Genomic DNA, 17587 nt, shown 5'->3' on the forward strand with positions numbered 1-17587 from the left:
GGGGACCCCCTTCAGTCCCATTTGCTTCCTCAGGGACTGGCTAAGGCGGTGAGGGATGAAAGGAGGGTGCATGCTCAAGGAGAAGTAGCTGGAAGGCCAGGGGGTGGGGCAGAGCCTCTGCATAGGCAGATCAGAGCCACACCTGAGCTGTGCCCATGGGGCTAGGATTGGAGGATAAGTGGAGGGGACAGAAGACAAAGACAGTCCTAGAAACTGTCCCTAGTGGCATATGTTGGGAATCTCCAAGTGACAGGTCACTCGTGTATTTCAGAGTAGGTAGCAGGTCCAAGAGGGCAGGTGTCCTGGAGTGCTGTGGTGACTGTGTTATGGGTAGAAGGCTACAAAATGACCTAGGAGGTGAGCCCAGGGAACAGAGTTTTGGCAACCTGGGCTGGTGGGGTCTCCATATCCCAGGAAGAAGATGCTGCCATGAGGAGTTTCAGGGCCAAGAATTGTCTATCCTTTGGCATCCCCAGGGTCTTAATGTAAGGTGGAGAGGTGGAGAGAGCCAAAGGTGCTGGGATGGAGTTGGGGCAGGGCCTGATGGATGGTGCAGAGGCTTGGCTTGGTCGGGGCCTGCCTGCTTTTCATCCCTAGGCCCCAGAGAACAGCCACTTGCATTTCCATGTCCCCCCCCCACCCCCAAGTCTTCACTGGGGCCACCCCTTTGTGCCTATACCATAGAGAAGCTCTCAGTCTGCTGAGGGAAGACAGCGGGAGAAGGTACCTCCCATCAGAGCACAGTCCAGGAATAGAGTCCGGGGCAAAGGCTCCAGGAATCCGTCTTCCCAATGACACCCCAGCCTACTTCTGACTTGGCTGGTCTGGGATCAACTGTCTACTTCTGAGCTAAGCCTGTCCCATGCTTGCACACCCATCACAATTGACCCACCCCAAAGTCAATTGTTCTGAGAACTAAGACCCTTGCCTCATGGCTTTGTGACCTATCCCCAGGAATTTCCAGTCCCCGTGTCTTCAACCTTCTTCCCAGCCAACACATGTCTGCCTTGATCCTGTACTCTAAGACCCATCTTGACACCTCTAGACACCATCTGCTTCTTTACCGTTCACTACCTCAATAGGGGCATGGCTTCATACTCAAGTCTCTCAATAGCTAGCCAAACTTTGGGTCCATTTCATTCCTAGGCTCCTTACCTGACCATCAAGTGTCAGTGACATCACCTCCCCCAAAGGCTGAGGCCTTCATGAGGCAACTTCTTAGGCTCACACATTGTCTTGATATCCTCCTGGGAAGTCCACAGCCTTTCGGTCCAGCTGCAGGGAACAGAATCTCTCCCCATCCCTAGCTTCCTGGGCTCAGGAGGTGAAACCGGGGATCTTCCTTGCTGGGATGTCCTTGTTTTCCATGTCCAGAACATCATGGACCCCACAACCCTTCAGGACCATGGATGGACCCTATCCTGCATTCACACAGCTCCCCTAACCCTTTCCAGGCTCCCAAGTGCCTCACCCCCTTCTCTGACAGTTGGACACACCCTAGCTTTACACACCACACCCCAAGACCCCTCTGGGGCTTGCTTCAGTTGATACCCTATTGCTTCTGCAGTTTCCAGTTTGTTCTGCTCTCTCCCCCTTCCTGGTATGCTGATCCGGGCAGTGGTTTATCCTCTTGAAATATATGTGGATATCGGGCTCAGGTATGGAGTACACTCCTTCCTGGTCCCTCTAGTGGATTCAGGTTTCCTTTTTTACTTGTGTTGAGTTTGTGGGGGCTGTCACAGAGCTTGGGGTGGAAGCCATATAACTTGATTTCCTCATGGTTTGGGAGCTGGATGTGGGCGGGCTGCTCCAGGCCTCTCCCACACTCAAGCTATCCTCCCAGGTAGTCACAAAGTCTCCCCTCTCTGTGGATTGAGACTTGAACTCTTCCTACAAGGATACTAGCCAGTATGTGTGGGGTCCACCCATAGGACCCCATTTCAACTTAATTTCTGCAATTTTTTCCTAATATAGTTAAGTTATACCCTGATCTACCAGGGGCCATGGCTATAGCCATGTAAATCTGGGGGATACAACCCAGTGAAGTTTATTATAGGAACCATCTTGACATGAAATTAATTATCTGGATACCCATAAGCATCCCCTAAGAATCACTGTTCATAGGGTAAAGAGAGAAGTGGACCCACCCCCAATACCCTGCCCTTCCATTAGCCCAGAGGAGTTTTAAGAAGGTGCCTAGCTGAACTTGACCCTTTATGGTTCAAGTCAGGTATGCCTGTGTCTATCCAGAGGCTCCTGTGGGGATCCCCAGGCTCTAAAGAAAGCAACAGGCTATGGGCAGAGAGAGGAATCCAGATTGTAGCCCTCATTCATCCTATGCCCAAGCTCCTTAGGGCTGTCATGCTGATAAGGGAGGCATAGTGGTACCTTGGTCACTAGTTGCAGGCATTGGTCAAGCCAGGCCTTCTTGGGTTTAGCTATTCCAAGTGAACCTGCCTTCATTCCCACCACTGCCTGCCTCTGCGGCTCTTCTGGCAGGTAGCTCAGGTGACCAACCTCATATTCCCTGGCACCAACCCTTGGCAGGGTTTGCATCAGCCAATGATGCCCTGCCCCTTACACACAGGCCATTGCCTTTAAGGGGAATATCTGAACCAAGGAGCATTGCAGGGGGGAGGGACTGCCCGGACAGTGGGGATGTGGTCTCTTCAGAATACAGGGGAGTCACCTTGTCCCAGCCTCAGCCACTCCATGTATGCAACACGGCTCAGGAGCCCAGATGGTGCCCATGCAGAAGAGGGTTGGTTTGACCTAGGGAGCAGCAACCTAGATTGTGACCAGATCTGGATTGTAAGCAGGTCTGATCCTCCATGCTAGGTACCACATGATCCTATTCTCATTGTAGCAAGCCACAACTCTGCCAGGCTGTTCACACCCTCATCTTGGACCTTGAAGCAGAGCTGGGGCCAGGAAGGGAATTTCAGCTACACAAAGAGGCAAAGGCATTTGGAAGCTCCCAGGAACCCCCAAACTTCACACCCTATTAAACCTGTGCAGAGCTGCCCAGCCATTGCCCTACCAGTGGGGACCTTGACTTTGTCAAGCATATGTTCATCCCTCACCTTGTCCACCTAGGGACCAGAAGGGACCATATATTGGAATGTAAAGAAGAATCCTGGCCTCACAGAGGTTCCAACACAGTTTGTATGGGATGCTTCCTGAGCTATTCAGTGATCTCTGATGAATCTTTGTTTTCTTGCCTGGAAAATAGTTGCTTTGAGAGACCCCACTGAAGTCTTTGGTTGGAAGAGCTGGCCCAGAACTGCATGCAGTCAGCACACAACCGGTACTCCAGAGCTGCTGACCCCTATCATCCTGACTCTGAGCTCCCTCTCCATGGCAGGCTAGTTTAGGGAAACTCGAGGTCAGATTGTCTAGAGCTGGCCAGGAAGAGGAGTGCAGTTTAGTGACTGAGAAACACCCGCTCCCAGTCCTGGCCTGCCCAGCTACAGGAAACCAAGAGACAGGCCATCCAACTGTGCCCAACTGTGACCCTGAATAGGGACTACTCAGTTGTCTTCAGCTTCTCAGTTACCGAGCTACTGAAAGGGCCATTGCTGGACACAGAGTCACAAAGAGGCCTGAGACAGTACAGTCTTAACATTGAATTGGGAGAGAGGCAGATCTTTGTCTCTTGGCTAAAGGTAGGGCCCCATCCTCATTGTGGCTGCCACTCCCTCTGGCCAGAGTGCAGAGCTTGCATGTGCCAGCATCTGTGGCCTCTGTTGCTTTTTCCAGTTCTGAGGAGTAGGCCTGGCTTCTACTTGCCTTGCATGTAAGGCTGCCTGCCCTGACACTACCTGTCATGCCTGGGATTGACATTGGTTACAGGCGTGTGTGCTTCTGGCATACCCCATTGCTCTGGGATACTGCCTGGAGTCCTAATATGTACTGGAGTCCCATCCACCTGCTGTGTTGATGTGTCCACTCTGTCTCCAGGGTTCATGTGGAAGATTTCAGCCTGGACTCTTCCCTTTCTCAGTAAGTGATTCACAGGGGAGGGACTGTCGCAGGGACAGATGTATCCTCATACCCCTGAGAACCAGACCCACAGGAAAGACTACTCTTGCCCAGTACCAAGGGCCAAGAACCAGGCAGAAACATGACAGTGTTGGTCAGCACTTCCCATGACCAGCAGGTGGTCCTGCTCCTGGGGGGCTGGGGCTGAAGACACATGATTAATGGTCCCTTTGGGAAGAATCTGCATCAGGAAATGGGCTCCCCAGAGGTGGATGCCTGTCTTAGTTACTTGTCTATTGCTGTGATAAAACACCACAACCAAGGTAACTTATGGAAGAGTTGCCGGGATTACAGTTTCAGAGGGCAGAATTCCAAGGAAGCTCCCTCACCAGGGGAGTTAGTTTGAGAAGCCAGTGCCCATTTTCCCAGGCCACACTGGATTCCTTCTCTCAGTTTCCCAGGTGGAAATGAGGACCCATACTTGGCCAGCCCAACTCTGCTGCCTGCCCCCAGGCTCCAGGGAACTGAGGCCTGGAGCATTAAAGGGGGGGGGGGACTTCCAGGGGAGCTTGACTAAGTCAGCAGTGAGAAGCTAGGAAAGCTGTGAGTCCCACCTGGTCCTTCAAGAAGGATCCAGAGCCATAGGAGGGCACCACAAATGGAGTTCTACTGAGCTCCCCTGGGGATTATGAAGGTTTGGGGTTGGCAGGCATCAGATCTCTTCCCACTTGGCTGGCTCTCTTTGGATGCAGGGAGGAACAGGTTTGAGTTGCCCCTGGTAGCCTGTTCTGGGCCTTCTCACCCACTCACCCAAGAGGTCAGTACCATGGTTGTGTCCTCTAGATCCTCAGCAGCGTAGGTCATGTGTTTTGCTCTGCCTCAGACTGGTGGTTGGACCTGTGCCCTATCCAGTGTCTGTGGTCATGACTGGTGTGTATGTGGCCAGGCTGTGAGTTTGCAGTGTGATTCATGGAACAGTCTAGGCCTGAGGTGGCTTTCTGGCCCCATTAATTTTCATCCCCACACCGGCACCATGAGGTGCTAGTCCTGGGCCGCATACCCATTATCTCTCACTGTATCCTCTCTCTGAGCTCATTCCCAAGGGACACAGTTGGATACATCTTAACTGATAAAGCACTTACATCTTCTAGGTACTCTATGATGCTATAGGAAGCAGCTCGTATCATTGTTCCCATCTCAGTGAGGAAGCTAACCTAAAGGCAGGTGAGAAGCAGAGCCTGCATCTGTCTGGCTTCCCTGTGGGCACTGGCTCTCAGTCCTTGGACTCTGCCTGCTGGGCCAACACAGTTTCTACAACTCCGAGGAGCTTCATAAAGGCTCCAGGGTGCCTGTGAGCAGGAGCTGTGAGAGGTGCAGATCATTCCCAAACTCCCTATGCTCCTATAGGACTGTGCCCTTTGTCTTCATCTTTTCTTAGGGCAAACACACATCCTGCCTTAAACACAGATTGGAGTAAAATGGATAGTTTTAATCCCAGTTTTGTGTGGTGCTAGAGGAAGTGAGTGGCCACAGTTTATTAAAAATGTAAAAGTAAAGGAAGACTCATTGATTTCCCTGGCATTGTAGAGCTCTGGCTTCAAGAAAGCCAAGCAGGCCTTGTGGCTCCTCCAGGAGAAAACCTTCAGCCATAAGAGGGCACTGCCCACAAAATACCTGGGGCCATCCAAATGGACACTGGGAGCCTCATGGACAGCCCTTCTGGGAGGCGGCTGTGTTCTGCTCATGGGGTGTCATTAGACAGGATCACACTGGTTCAGGGACGATGCCATTAGTCAGGTCAGCTTTCCAGAGCTGGCGGAGGATGCCAGCAAAGGGCGGGGCTGAGTGTCACGGTTCCTGGTCTCTGAGCAGCTCGGAGGCCTTGGTGGCTTCTTGGTCTTCACAGGTGGCTGAGTTTTCTGATCTCAGGATGCTCCTGGGAAGATGACAATAAGGGCAGGAGGCAGACTTGAGGGCCCAAGACCCTGGAGAGTGAAGTTAGAAGTCATGGGCATGGGGTGGAGGACTGGGTGTTCAGGGGACCTGGGGGCAGTGGTCAGACAGAGTCAGGAAGCGGCAGGAGATGTCCAATAGGAATATCCCACAAGAAAGTCCTAGTGAGATGGAGCAGCAAGGTGCAGGGACAGAGGGAGGGTCACACACACACACACACACACACACACACACACCACAGCTGAATTTAGTTCCTACCTTCTCCCTGCCCCTTAGAGATTAAATTCATAACGCATAGGGCCGTATGGACACTTCATCATGTCTACACTGACACAAAATAGCAGAGAGCAGTGAACAGCAAGCCCAGCCACTAGGGACACACCCATGGCAGGTGGGATTTAGTGCCTTGATCTGGCAGGTGGCAGAAGCCTCCTGTCACCATCCCCGAGACCCCTACATTTAGGAGTCATGGGAATAGAGCCAAAGATAGAAGAGGCGAACCACCGTGGATCAGAAAGGCTATGATGGTCTGTGCTCTCAGGGAGATAGAGAGAAGCTGCTGCTTGTTGCCTTGGCAAAGGCCTTGGTCACCTGCTGAGAGGGCTGTTGGAGGGGGAAGCTGAGCAGGTGGGAAGACCCTTTCATCATTGACACCTTTATTGGAGAGGAGGCAGGTGGACAGGAGAGTGATTTGTGAGCTTTATGCATGCCTATAGGATTCAGGTGGTCCCTCAAGCCACCTGTTGACTTCCCTGTCCCCATCCCTGCCCAGCTTGTCCACCTAGCCTCAGGCCCCTTCAAAGAGAAACATGCACAGCAGAGTGTACTGAGGTATGATGGGAACATTGGGTAAAGTGACGTTCAGAAGTACAGTGGGATATACTAGAGTACACCAGCCTTTAGCGATAGGTTGGCCCCTACTTGCCTACAGGAAGCTTGATTTGCTGTGCAGTCCAGGGTGGACCCAGTTATTGCCCTACACCAGCCTCAATAGTGCCTTAGTTCAAGTGAGAAGACCAGGCCCTTGGACCCTCAGGGAACTCTGTGACCAGCAAAGTCACTGACCCAGGCCACTCCCTCAGCCCACGGACCGGACACATGGCAAAGCTGCTATGTACACAGTGGTCTGAACTCACCAGGCTTCAGGGGTGCTTATTAGATTTTAAAATGTATTTTATTACCTTTTTATTTGGTGTGTGCTTATTGGGGCATGCATGTACTACAGCATGCATGTGAAGATTGGTTGTTGTGAAATATTAGTTAAAGATGTGTTACATTTGTTTATGCTGTGGAACACGTGTTTAATGATGCAAAGGTGTGCTGCATTCTTTCATGTTGCATTTGTTTAACTCCGTGAAGCTGTGTTACTTTGCTTGTCTAAAACACCTGACTGTTGTGATAAAGAGCTGAACAGCCAATAGCAAGGCAAGAGAGAGAATAAATAGAGAGGACAGAAAGTAAGTGGAAGTGCAGAAAGCAGCAAGAAGAGGAGAGGAGGAAGCAAGGGGCCAGCCACACAGGAAGGTATGGAAGAAGGAGAGGAAAAACACACAATCGAAAAAGGTAAAAACCCAGAGGCAACAAGTTGACAGGGTAATTTAAGAAAAGCTGGCTAAAAGCATAAACCAAGCTAGGGCATTTATAAGTGATAATAAGATTCCGTGTGTTTATTTGGGAGCTGGGTGGTGGATCCCCCAAAAGGTCGAAGAGTAACAAACAAGCAAAACCAACTACAGTTGGTGGAGAACTTGCAGTAGTCAGTCCTCTCCTTCCACCATGTAGGACCTGGGGACCCAACTCGGGTCATTGAGCTTGGTGGCAAGTGCTGTCACTCTCTAAGCCATCCCACTGGCCTGATAGTGGCCATTTAAAACACTTGGTGGGCTGTTCGAATAGTCGTCCCCAGCCAGGCACTGACATTAAACTCTCCAACTGCCTTGACGGAGCCAGCACCTGATCAGAGGAAAGTGAGTTTGAGTCCAGCCACCCTGGGCTTGGTGCCGCTTCCCCCGTAGACAGTAACAGGGATCTTAGCCGATGCTTGTCTCCTTTGCCTACGGAGAGGCAGTAGCCTCCTCCATGCCTGCAAGGCACACTGTCCCTCGCCCTTCTGAGTTGTTGTGTACACTGTGCTGTGGTCCCTGGTGCTGCAGCCACCTCCTTCCTTCCTGGGGGAGTTTCAACCTGTCGCAGGGTGGCGGGAGGATACTGAGATTGTACTGATAGGAGCCACGTGTCCAGGGAGCCCTGTGTCCCTCACAGTGAGCCATGAACCATTCAAGGGTACATGATTGCCCCAGAAGGAAATGCTGTAAGATGGCCACACCTGCGACCGGAGTCCAGGGCCCAAACTCGGACTCCCATCACGCTTCCCATGTCAGCACTAGCATTTTCGTCTCCTGCTCCTGAGCGGGATGGGTAGGGCGCAGGGTTGTGTCTGAAACTTGGAGAGTGAGAACAGTGGCTTGTCTTCCCTTAGCCACAGTTATACTCAGTGAGCACGTGGCTCTTCCCGGGTGTGGTAATGGGGTCAGGTGCTCACTCGCTGTTTACTCTGGGGATCTCAGGACTTCAGGGAATGGAAGTGTGGCCACGCCTCAGAGACTGGCCTCTGTGGGCAGAGCCATGGGTAGGGGAGGATGGAGGCCAGGTCCACAGCATGACTAGGGGGCAGCTCATGGATGACTACTTCCTGCTGGTCCTACTGACCACTCCTGAGACTATAATGAATACAGGCCTCAGAATACACACCCTGGAGGCCATCAAACATAATGACTGTCAGCTCCTGAACATCTTGCTAAGGTTTGAGCACCCAATGCCCAAAGCTCTATGGGTGCTGTAGGCCTGATCTCCCTGGGGCCTGCAGGGCTGGGGATGGATGGTGCACAGGTGGCTGCTGGTATAGCAAGGGGAGGCTTTGGGAGGACCAGTGGCTGCTTCAGACCTCAGACCTTGATGGTTCAAAGTAGGGGCGTTTATCCATCCCAAGTTCCTCTCTGCTCCTGTGGTTTTGAAAGAACCCAGCTGGGCTTGGAGTTCTGGCCCTGGCTTTAGGCTTCAACCCCTGCCTTGGGCCTGAACCCCCTGACCCCAGGTTTCAGCCTTGTCTCCTCCCTCAGGGTCCAGGTGGAATTCTATGTCAATGAGAACACCTGCAAAGAGAGACTCAAGCTGTTCTTCATCAAAAACCAAAGATCCAGTGAGTCAGGGGCCTGGAGTACTCTGAGTGAAGAGGGATGGGCAGGGTTGGGAGCCTGAGATGTGAGGGATGGGCAGGGTTGGGAGCCTGAGGGGATGTGCCAGCTATATGGGCAGAGGGCAAAGGTCACTTTAGCTTCCCATTTTCTGACCTGTGGAGATATGTGCCCCCATACTGGACACTGGGTTGAACTAGGCTAGGCTGTCCATGGGAACCAGCTGGGTCACCTCTCTCCTGTCACTCCAGCCCACGCTCTAGGGATCCCAACTTCCACACTTCTTTTATTCCTTCCAAACTTTAAGCTTGGCCACTCTGGATCTACCTGGGATGTAAGAAGGGACTTGCATGTTAGGCTGTGGTGCCAAGTGTCCTAAATCTGTTCCCATGAGGGACATGCCCTCAGAGAATCCCCTGCACCCCAAGCCCCTGCACCAAGCCTCAGCACCTCTCATCTATATGGTGGTCAGAGGAGCCTGGGGTGGGGAGCGCAGGCGCATCTGTCCCCTTCATCTGGAATACAAGTGTGAGATGGAGGTCCATGCAGGGCCACACTTCAGGAGGGGCTGTTGAGAGACCCCAGAAGAGTGGGTGGGCCTGCTCCTTGAAGCTCCTGCCCTGATGTCACCCTCCCCACAGGCCTGAGGATCCGGCTGTTCAATTTCTCTCTCAAGCTCCTCACCTGCCTGCTGTATATCGTCCGTGTCCTGCTCGACAACCCAGACCAGGGCATCGGATGGTGGGTGACCTGGGGCTGGGGAGGCCAGGGTCCTGAGGCTGAGCCTTTCCATTAAACCCTACTGGCATTATGGGTATCTGAGAGAGACCTATGACCAATACCTCACCAGACTCCCAAGAAGCCCTGTCACCAGAGCCTTGGGAATCTTTTCCCCTAGAGTCACACCCAGGTACCACTCAGTCATCTAGAATGGTGATTAGGTCAGCATGAAGAGAGGGCCCCCAGCGTGGAGCTGTACATGCACCTTGAGGAAGAGGTGCCTGCTACCAGTGTCCTTATAGGAGCCCAGCAGGTGAAACTGGGACTTGTTCCTCTGTCTTCTCTCTAGTCCTCCCACTGACTGGGTGCTTTGCGTCGTCAGTGCTATTGGCCAGCCCAGATCTTGCAGGGTGCCATTGTCTTCCCTGAAGGCTGCTGGTCTCGGTGCCTGGGGGTTCCTTGGCATGCATCTGCTTCATCTCTGGCCTGCTCCAGAGGCCCTCGGTGCCCAGATTGTCTTGAATTCTGTCCTGTGGGGTTCAGAAGCTGGGCCTGGGGCCACCTGCATGCTTGTCACTCCTACCTCCTACTCTGCCCCTTTTATTCTCTCCATTCTATTCTGAGGTGACATTCCTCCCCCACGTCTGACTTCCTGCATCCGTCATTTCCTGGTTTCCCACCTCCCTCTGAGGATGCTGTGCCTGGCCCTTCACTTTGTTAGTCACTTCTACTTGAGCCATTTCTCTTAACTCTGTTGGCCTCTCATTTGCATACCAGAGGGTTTGACAAGTGGGTTCAGATGCCACAGGAGCCTGGGGTTTGGGTGCCACTGCCGGGCCATCTGTGGACCCTGCCAACACTGAGTTACCACTTAGGCTACACAGAACAGGCTCTTCCTAAACTGTTGGGATCCTGCAAATCTCCAGGCAGGCTCCAGCCCCTGGAGCCTATGTGCAAAGTCTTACTGAACTCCTTATTTTCATCTGTTGCCCTCTTTCAGGAAAACTAGGATTCCCAGACCAGAAGCTCTCACTTGCTATTGAGAACAAACCTTTTATCACTGTACAGTTCAGAGGAGGGAAGAGCACTCCTTGTTGAGGAGAAATAGAGGCCATAACTGACTCAAACACTCTTTTCTGGGTCTGTTTCACCTTTCAAGTCCCAAAGGCTCAGGACTTCTGCTTCCACCTCCCCAAAGGACCCAAGTCTGTTGTATTCATCACCATCACTGGCAGGGTGATGGGTGGGAGGGTGGATAGATGATGGGTAGATGATGGATATCTGGGTGATAGACAGATGGGTGAATGATGGATAGTTGTATAGCAGCATAGGTAGATGGTTTTGGATAGATAGGAATGAGTTGCTGAGTAGATGTTGGAAAAGAGGATGCAATAGTGGATGGATACATAAGTTACAGATCAGGTGATAATGGATGCATAGACAAAGAAGAGAATATACATAGATACATGAATGGATGCTGATGAGAGATGAATGGATAGATGCTAGATAGAAGGATGAGCACAGGTAGATGGATGCATGTGTCACAGATCAGATGATAATGGATACTAGATAGATGGATGCATGGACCATAGATGAGGTAAAGATGGATAAGTGAGTGGTTGCTGATGAAGGATGAGTAGATAGATGTTGGATAAGAGGATGGGTGGGTGGATGACTCAGACATGTATGGGTGCTGACTGCAACAACCCCAATAAAGCTCAGGTGAGAAGAGGAGAGGGCTCTGTGAGCAGTGAGGCCCCTGTGGTAGCTGCCCCTGGGGCTGCTTATGGCCTGGAGCAGAGCTAGCTTGTTGACTATGGCCTGTTAACTCTCATCAGCTGGTTCAAGGGTGCTTACATATGTTTATCCTAAAGTGGCGTGGAGATGAGGTTCATTAATTCATCTGCTTGAGGTAGAAATGTTCTGACTCTCAAAACCTATCCAGGCTGGTTCAGGCAGCTCTAGCCTCCAGAGATTGTAAGTGTCCTCACCGGGTTGTCTGTGGTTGTCCAGAGCCCATCCCTGGAGCTTGTCACAGCACAGGCTGAGTCCTTACTTTCTCCTGAGCAGCATCTCACTGTAGGCCCAGATCTCCAGATGGGATGTGTTCTCTATGCATCTTGCTTAGAGAGCCTCCCAACATGGCCACTGCAGGCCAGGGAGACTCCTTGCAAATTAATGTCAGCTCCAGTTGGGACATATAGTGGCCCTGAGTGAGCAGGTGGCTACCCTTTCCATTTGCCCTGAGCCCACAGCAGCTTTGGAAAGGACCCTTGGCGTTGGCCCTGGGGGGTCTGTGGCTGGGCCAGTGCTTTTGTCTTTTCACAGCTGGGGCTGCACGAAGTATAACTACACTTTCAATGGCTCATCCTCCGAGTTCCACTGGTGAGTTTGCTCCTGGCTCCCATTTGCCAGGCTCTAGTGTAGCCAATGCCCAGCCTCAGCCTGAGGTCCACTAAATTCCCTGGGACATGTTTACCTGCACCCTTACACCCTGGCTGAAGTCAGTACTGAGGATATTCCACCAGAGGGGGGTAATTTAGAACGAAGCATGTGTCCGTTCCTCCACAACTGGCCATTGGGTCCTCATTTCCTTGGTAACATCTTCTGGATCCTAAAGAGAAGGTGCCTTGGTAGTTGTGACCCTGCCTGGACCTCACTTCCCTTCTTTTCCTAGGGCTCCCATCCTGTGGGTGGAGAGGAAGATGGCTCTGTGGGTGATCCAGGTAAATCCCAGCCTGCCTGTCCTCCCTGCACAGTGGATGCTGAGTGTATGGACTCAGTAAGGAGAGGGCCCTGGCCAAGTAAGAGAGAAGTCCCATGTTCAGCAAGCAAGGGATTCAGGCTCACTAGATAAGCAGGGACTTAGGCTCAGAAGGCAGGGACCCAGGCCTAGCAACTCTTACTAAAGTTGCTGAGGGCATGCTTCCCCCCTCTTTCTTGGTAAGAACCTCTCCTTGCTGTTGACCCACCTATTCTTACTGTCTTCTGGGAAGTAGAAGGAGGAACAGCAGTAACGTGGGCCAGCTTCTGTGGGGGTCTTCCCAACCATGTCCCAGAGGCCTGAGTCCCTAGCCTGGAGGATCCCATAGGACTCACAGATGCCTGTAGTCGAGGCTCCATTCTTACCCAGGGCCCGAGGGGTACTGCCCCATCCCCTCACTGCCGCCTCCACCTCCTATGGTGGCTTTAGTGGTGCTCTTCAGGTTTCCCCCACCCCTCCTGCTTCATCTTCCCTGATTGTCCACAGGGTACCCCAGCAGAGCAGGGGTGGAGTCTGGGCTGCCCTCTACCTACCTACCCTAGGGCCTAGAGTAGCTGCCTGCGAGTCTTTCCAATCAAGATCATCTTGCTTCAGCAGCAAGGGTGCAGGCACACACACACACACACACACACGTGCACGCGCGCGCGCGCGCACGCGCGCACACACACACACACACGGTCACATACATGTTCACACTCTCACATACACACACACACACATACAACATGCTCACACACTCACACTTGCGCGTACACACACATGCTCACACATTTGAGAACCCAGCTTTGTTAGGACTCTGCCTGCTGAGACCCTCATAGGTCAAGCCCTGTTCCCAGATCTGTTCCATGTCTCTTTGCTTTCTTCACTCAGGTCATTGTGGCCACAATAAGCTTCTTAGAGACCATGCTCCTCATTTACCTCAGCTACAAAGTGAGTTCTGCCCTGTGTCTGCCCTGCCTCAGTTCCCCACCTTGCCCTTTCTCCACAGCCCCTCCTCTGGCACCCATGACCCCTAACTCGAAGACTGCCCACTTCCATCCCTTACCTCTCCTATCTTTCAAGCTCCCAGTCCCCTTCCCTGACCCTGATTGTCCCTTCCTGGCTCTGAAGTACCTCTGGCCCCTAGGGCAACATCTGGGAGCAGATCTTCCATGTTTCTTTTGTCCTGGAGATGATCAACACGCTGCCCTTCATCATCACGGTGGGTGAGCCCCAGCCCCAAGCTCGGCTACCCAAGCCCCACCTGACCTCTCCCCCCACACTACAGGTCTTCTGGCCACCTCTTCGGAACCTGTTCATCCCCGTGTTTCTCAACTGCTGGCTGGCCAAGCATGCGCTGGAGAACATGATTGTAAGTGAGGTCTGGCCCCTGCCAGCTCCAGAATAGTTTCCCCACCTGCTGGTGGGACCAGGTAGTGACCAGGAGACTGCATGCCACAGGGTCGTGTTGCAGTCCAGCCTTGAGCCTCCTCTCCCTGTGGAAACAGCTTTTCCAGGGCTGAGGAGAAGGTGGGACAGGGTGTGTGGATATGAGCAGGCACAGCTGACTGGGGGCCGAAAGAATGCAAGCTCCAGCTACTCCATGGCCCGCCTCTGCTGGAATGTACCCATCTCCTATAAATGAAAGCCAGGATGGCAGCTATCTCCCTGGTGACCTGCCCCTCCTGGCTAGTCCTCTGGACTCAGCCCTGTCCCAGTTGCACAGTGAAGTTTTGAAGCCAAAGGTACCCACACCTATCTGCCCTCTGGCATATTTTGATCTCACCCTAGGGCATGGCTCATCCTGAGACCAAGCTGAGGTCTGGGTGAGCAGCACGGTGCAGCATTACCTGTAGCCCTCTCCTGGGATGGCAGTCTGGGCAGATCTCTGGTTATTATGCATGGATGTGACTATGGGCCCTGACTTCTGACCGCTGCATTATTTGCAGAACGACTTCCACCGTGCCATCCTGCGCACGCAGTCAGCCATGTTCAACCAGGTGCTCATCCTCTTCTGTACCCTGCTGTGCCTGGTCTTCACGGGGTGAGTGTCCCAGACACCTCATGGTCCATCCCACCAGGTGGCCATGGCTAGCCCGCTCCCACAGCAGACTTCAAGTCTGGAAGACAGGTCAAGGGGCAGTGACAGAAGGGGCTGACTTAGAACTTAGCTCCAAACTCTTGTGTCCAGAGAATCGGGCATACGGTGGCACAACATCTGACCTGTAGGTGCCTGCCCAACTGGCTGTGCTTGCAACTCTGAAGGGAACTGGCCCCTGGCCTGAGTGGGGGCCCTTTGGTTTGATGTTCATCTGAGAATAGAGTCTAGAAGCAGCCAGGGTCTTTTGGAGGATCACTTGGAGTGGGGAACTTCTGGCCACATAAGTAGATCTGCCAGCCTCCTGCATCTGCCTGTGGAGTGGCCCTGCTCCATGTCTCCCAGAGGCCCAGTCACCCCCTGCTATCCCTAAGGCAAGGATGAGCAGGCTAGGAGTGGCTGTGGGTCTTGGAGGACAGGTTGGTGGGGCTTGGGGCAGCCTCACACCATCGCTGCTGCAGCCACACCCCTTTGCTACTGAAGCATACCCCCTTACCATTGCAGCCCCACCTCCTTAGTACTGAATAGAATGAGCAGCTTTCCCAGGCTCAGACTGAAACTCAGTGCAGGGGGCCAATGTCCACCTGTGGGTGGTGGGCATCCAGGCCCTGCTCTACAACCTCACTCAGTATCCCAAAGATCAGCGATGCATCACTTAGGTTCTAGGTGACAAGGTTCCCAGGCCTGGGAGAGCTTTACCCCTCTGGGAGCAGGAGGAGGTGGGAAGGCCCTATCTCGCTGTCCCCAGCAGCCAACTCGGGCATGTCCACTCCACACTGAAGCCTTGTCTCTGCCACTCAGCTCCTCCCATCCATGGCTTCTGCCTTCACTGCTGCAGCGTCCCCCACTGCTGCAGCGTCCCCCACTGCTGCAGCCCCCCCTGCCACTGCTGCAGCCCTGGTCTTCGATCTCTAGGACCTGTGGGATCCAGCACCTGGAGCGGGCAGGTGGGAACTTGAACCTGCTGACTTCCTTCTACTTCTGCATTGTCACATTCTCAACTGTGGGCTTTGGTGATGTGACACCCAAGATCTGGCCATCCCAGCTCCTGGTGGTCATCCTGATCTGTGTGACCCTTGTGGTGCTCCCACTGCAGGTGAGTCCCCATGCTCCACACAGGGACAGTCAGGCACTGCGTGTGGAATGACATAAGGGCAGGAGGGATCCATGGGATTGTGAACACATGTTGGAAGGTCATTCCCGGGAGCGCACTGGAGCCTGAGAAGGTGCCCCTATTCTGTGGTGGGTCCCTTGACTCTGCTGAACAGTGAATTAGTGTTCTGTCCAACAGCAACAATGGAGCACGGGCTTTTCCTTCCAGGGGGTCTTAGTTGCCCAAGTGACCCACTCAAGAATTTATACAGAGACAGATTGTGGGGGGGGGACTTCACTCTTTCCCAATCACAGCTAAGCAACTTTTAGGGCTATGGGGTGGGGGGCAACTGGAAGTGCCATTGCTGACCCTGAGTTGTGACCTTGGGCTAGTCCCATCTCTGACATTGCAGCACTGAGCCCCAAGCCTAGCAGGCACCCCCTTACTTCTGCCAGAGAGCTGTCTGCCTCTCCACTGCCCCTGTCCTGAGTGTGCTGCACTGAAAGGCTAGCATGTGATAGCCTTTCACCCATCACTGTCCTTTCAGGCAGTTCTCCCCATCTATTAGCTTTTCTGTGTCCAGAGCCAGTCCTAGAGCACCTGCTTGTAGCTGCTGGTCAATGACCTCCTGCCTTGTCTTGTTCAAGGGTCCTGCCCCTTTACAGGCAGTTGGGGTTTTAACAACATCTAATACACCGACCTTTCTCCTAACATTTTCCTCTTAAAAGGGCCATTCCCTTCCCCAAGTGAAAGTCTGTTTTCTTACAAAAGTTTAAGATTAGCTCCTCACATAGAGGGCCAGCACCCCCCCCCCAGAACAGAGTGTGTATGGCAGGATGGGGATGGACCTAACTCAGCCCCATGAACAGCCCTCCATCCCTCCAACACCACCTCCATTCCTGAGGCTCTTACAGAGTACTCCAGAAGTTGTCTCCAACCCTCTCTCCTCCCATTCAGAAGCTTCTCAGATCCTTGTTAGTCTGTGTAAGATTTCTAATCCCAGGCCAGGCCTCTGGTACCCACCTGTAATCTCGGTCTTAAACAGGTTCAAGACCAACTCCCATGTAAAGATTTTTATGAGAACCACATTGACAACACGTGACAAGGGCCAGGTTTGGCTTATTAAGGGCTTTGCATTTTCTAGCAAGTCTGGCGCTTTGCAAAGCTTTCTTTTTCTCTTTTTCTTTCTTTTTTTTTTTGGGGGGGGGGAAGAGAGGGATTTTGAAACAGCATCTCTCTATGTAGTCAAAAGACAGATTGTGACCTCAAATTCAGAGATCCTCCTGCCTCTGCCTCAGGAATGTTGAGATCAAAGGCATTTGTCACACCTTGTTCAAAAAACCTGACATTTTTGTTTTGCTTTGTTTTATTCAAGGTGTTTCCTCAGACCACATAGCATTTTTGTCCTATGTAGACATTGCATTTCTACTTCTGTGCTCTGCTAGTGCCTATGTGTGGTATATATCTAGCAAGCTTTGCTGGTCACTGGTCAGCTTGCACGGATTGTCCCTGAGTGACACTTCCTCTCCAGTGCTTGAGCCTCTGGGCTTTGTTGATGGTCCTCTGACAACCTGCTGAGTTTGTTGAGGAGATGCCCTTCCTCTACTTAAAGACCTTCTTTCTCCTCCCAGTTTGCTGAGACCAGAATGTTTTTTTATGATTTATTCCAAAACTGGTTATTTGTCTAAATGTGTGAGGGAACCAGATCCCTGGAACTGGAGTTAGACATTTGTGAACTGCCATGTGGGTGCTGGGAATTGAACCCAGATCCTCTGGAAGGGTAGCCAGTGCTCTCAACTCCAGTC

General features: G+C 52.6%; 1 protein-coding gene across 13 annotated transcripts in view; it reads left to right on the plus strand.

Annotated features, from left to right (window-relative positions):
* Positions 1–17587, plus strand: part of Kcnt1 (potassium sodium-activated channel subfamily T member 1) — a 56298-nt gene that overhangs the window by 16789 nt on the left and 21922 nt on the right. For 8 of the 13 annotated variants that reach the window (XR_007834556.1, XM_051184873.1, XM_051184867.1 and 5 more), the window contains exons 2-11: positions 3961–4002; positions 9054–9133; positions 9770–9869; positions 12177–12233; positions 12526–12574; positions 13483–13542; positions 13739–13813; positions 13880–13963; positions 14541–14635; positions 15605–15785. Coding sequence is in view for 12 of the 13 variants with exons in the window: in XM_051184873.1 (XP_051040830.1) it covers positions 3961–4002; positions 9054–9133; positions 9770–9869; positions 12177–12233; positions 12526–12574; positions 13483–13542; positions 13739–13813; positions 13880–13963; positions 14541–14635; positions 15605–15785 (823 nt within the window). In the remaining variant the exon portion in view is untranslated. The remainder of the gene's footprint in view (positions 1–3960; positions 4003–9053; positions 9134–9769; positions 9870–12176; positions 12234–12525; positions 12575–13482; positions 13543–13738; positions 13814–13879; positions 13964–14540; positions 14636–15604; positions 15786–17587) is intronic. The other 5 variants (XM_051184869.1, XM_051184871.1, XM_051184870.1 and 2 more) reach the window with 1 other exon arrangement.

The sequence above is a fragment of the Phodopus roborovskii genome, unplaced genomic scaffold (genome assembly GCF_943737965.1).
Source record: "Phodopus roborovskii unplaced genomic scaffold, PHOROB, whole genome shotgun sequence".
Lineage (NCBI taxonomy): Eukaryota > Metazoa > Chordata > Mammalia > Rodentia > Cricetidae > Phodopus > Phodopus roborovskii.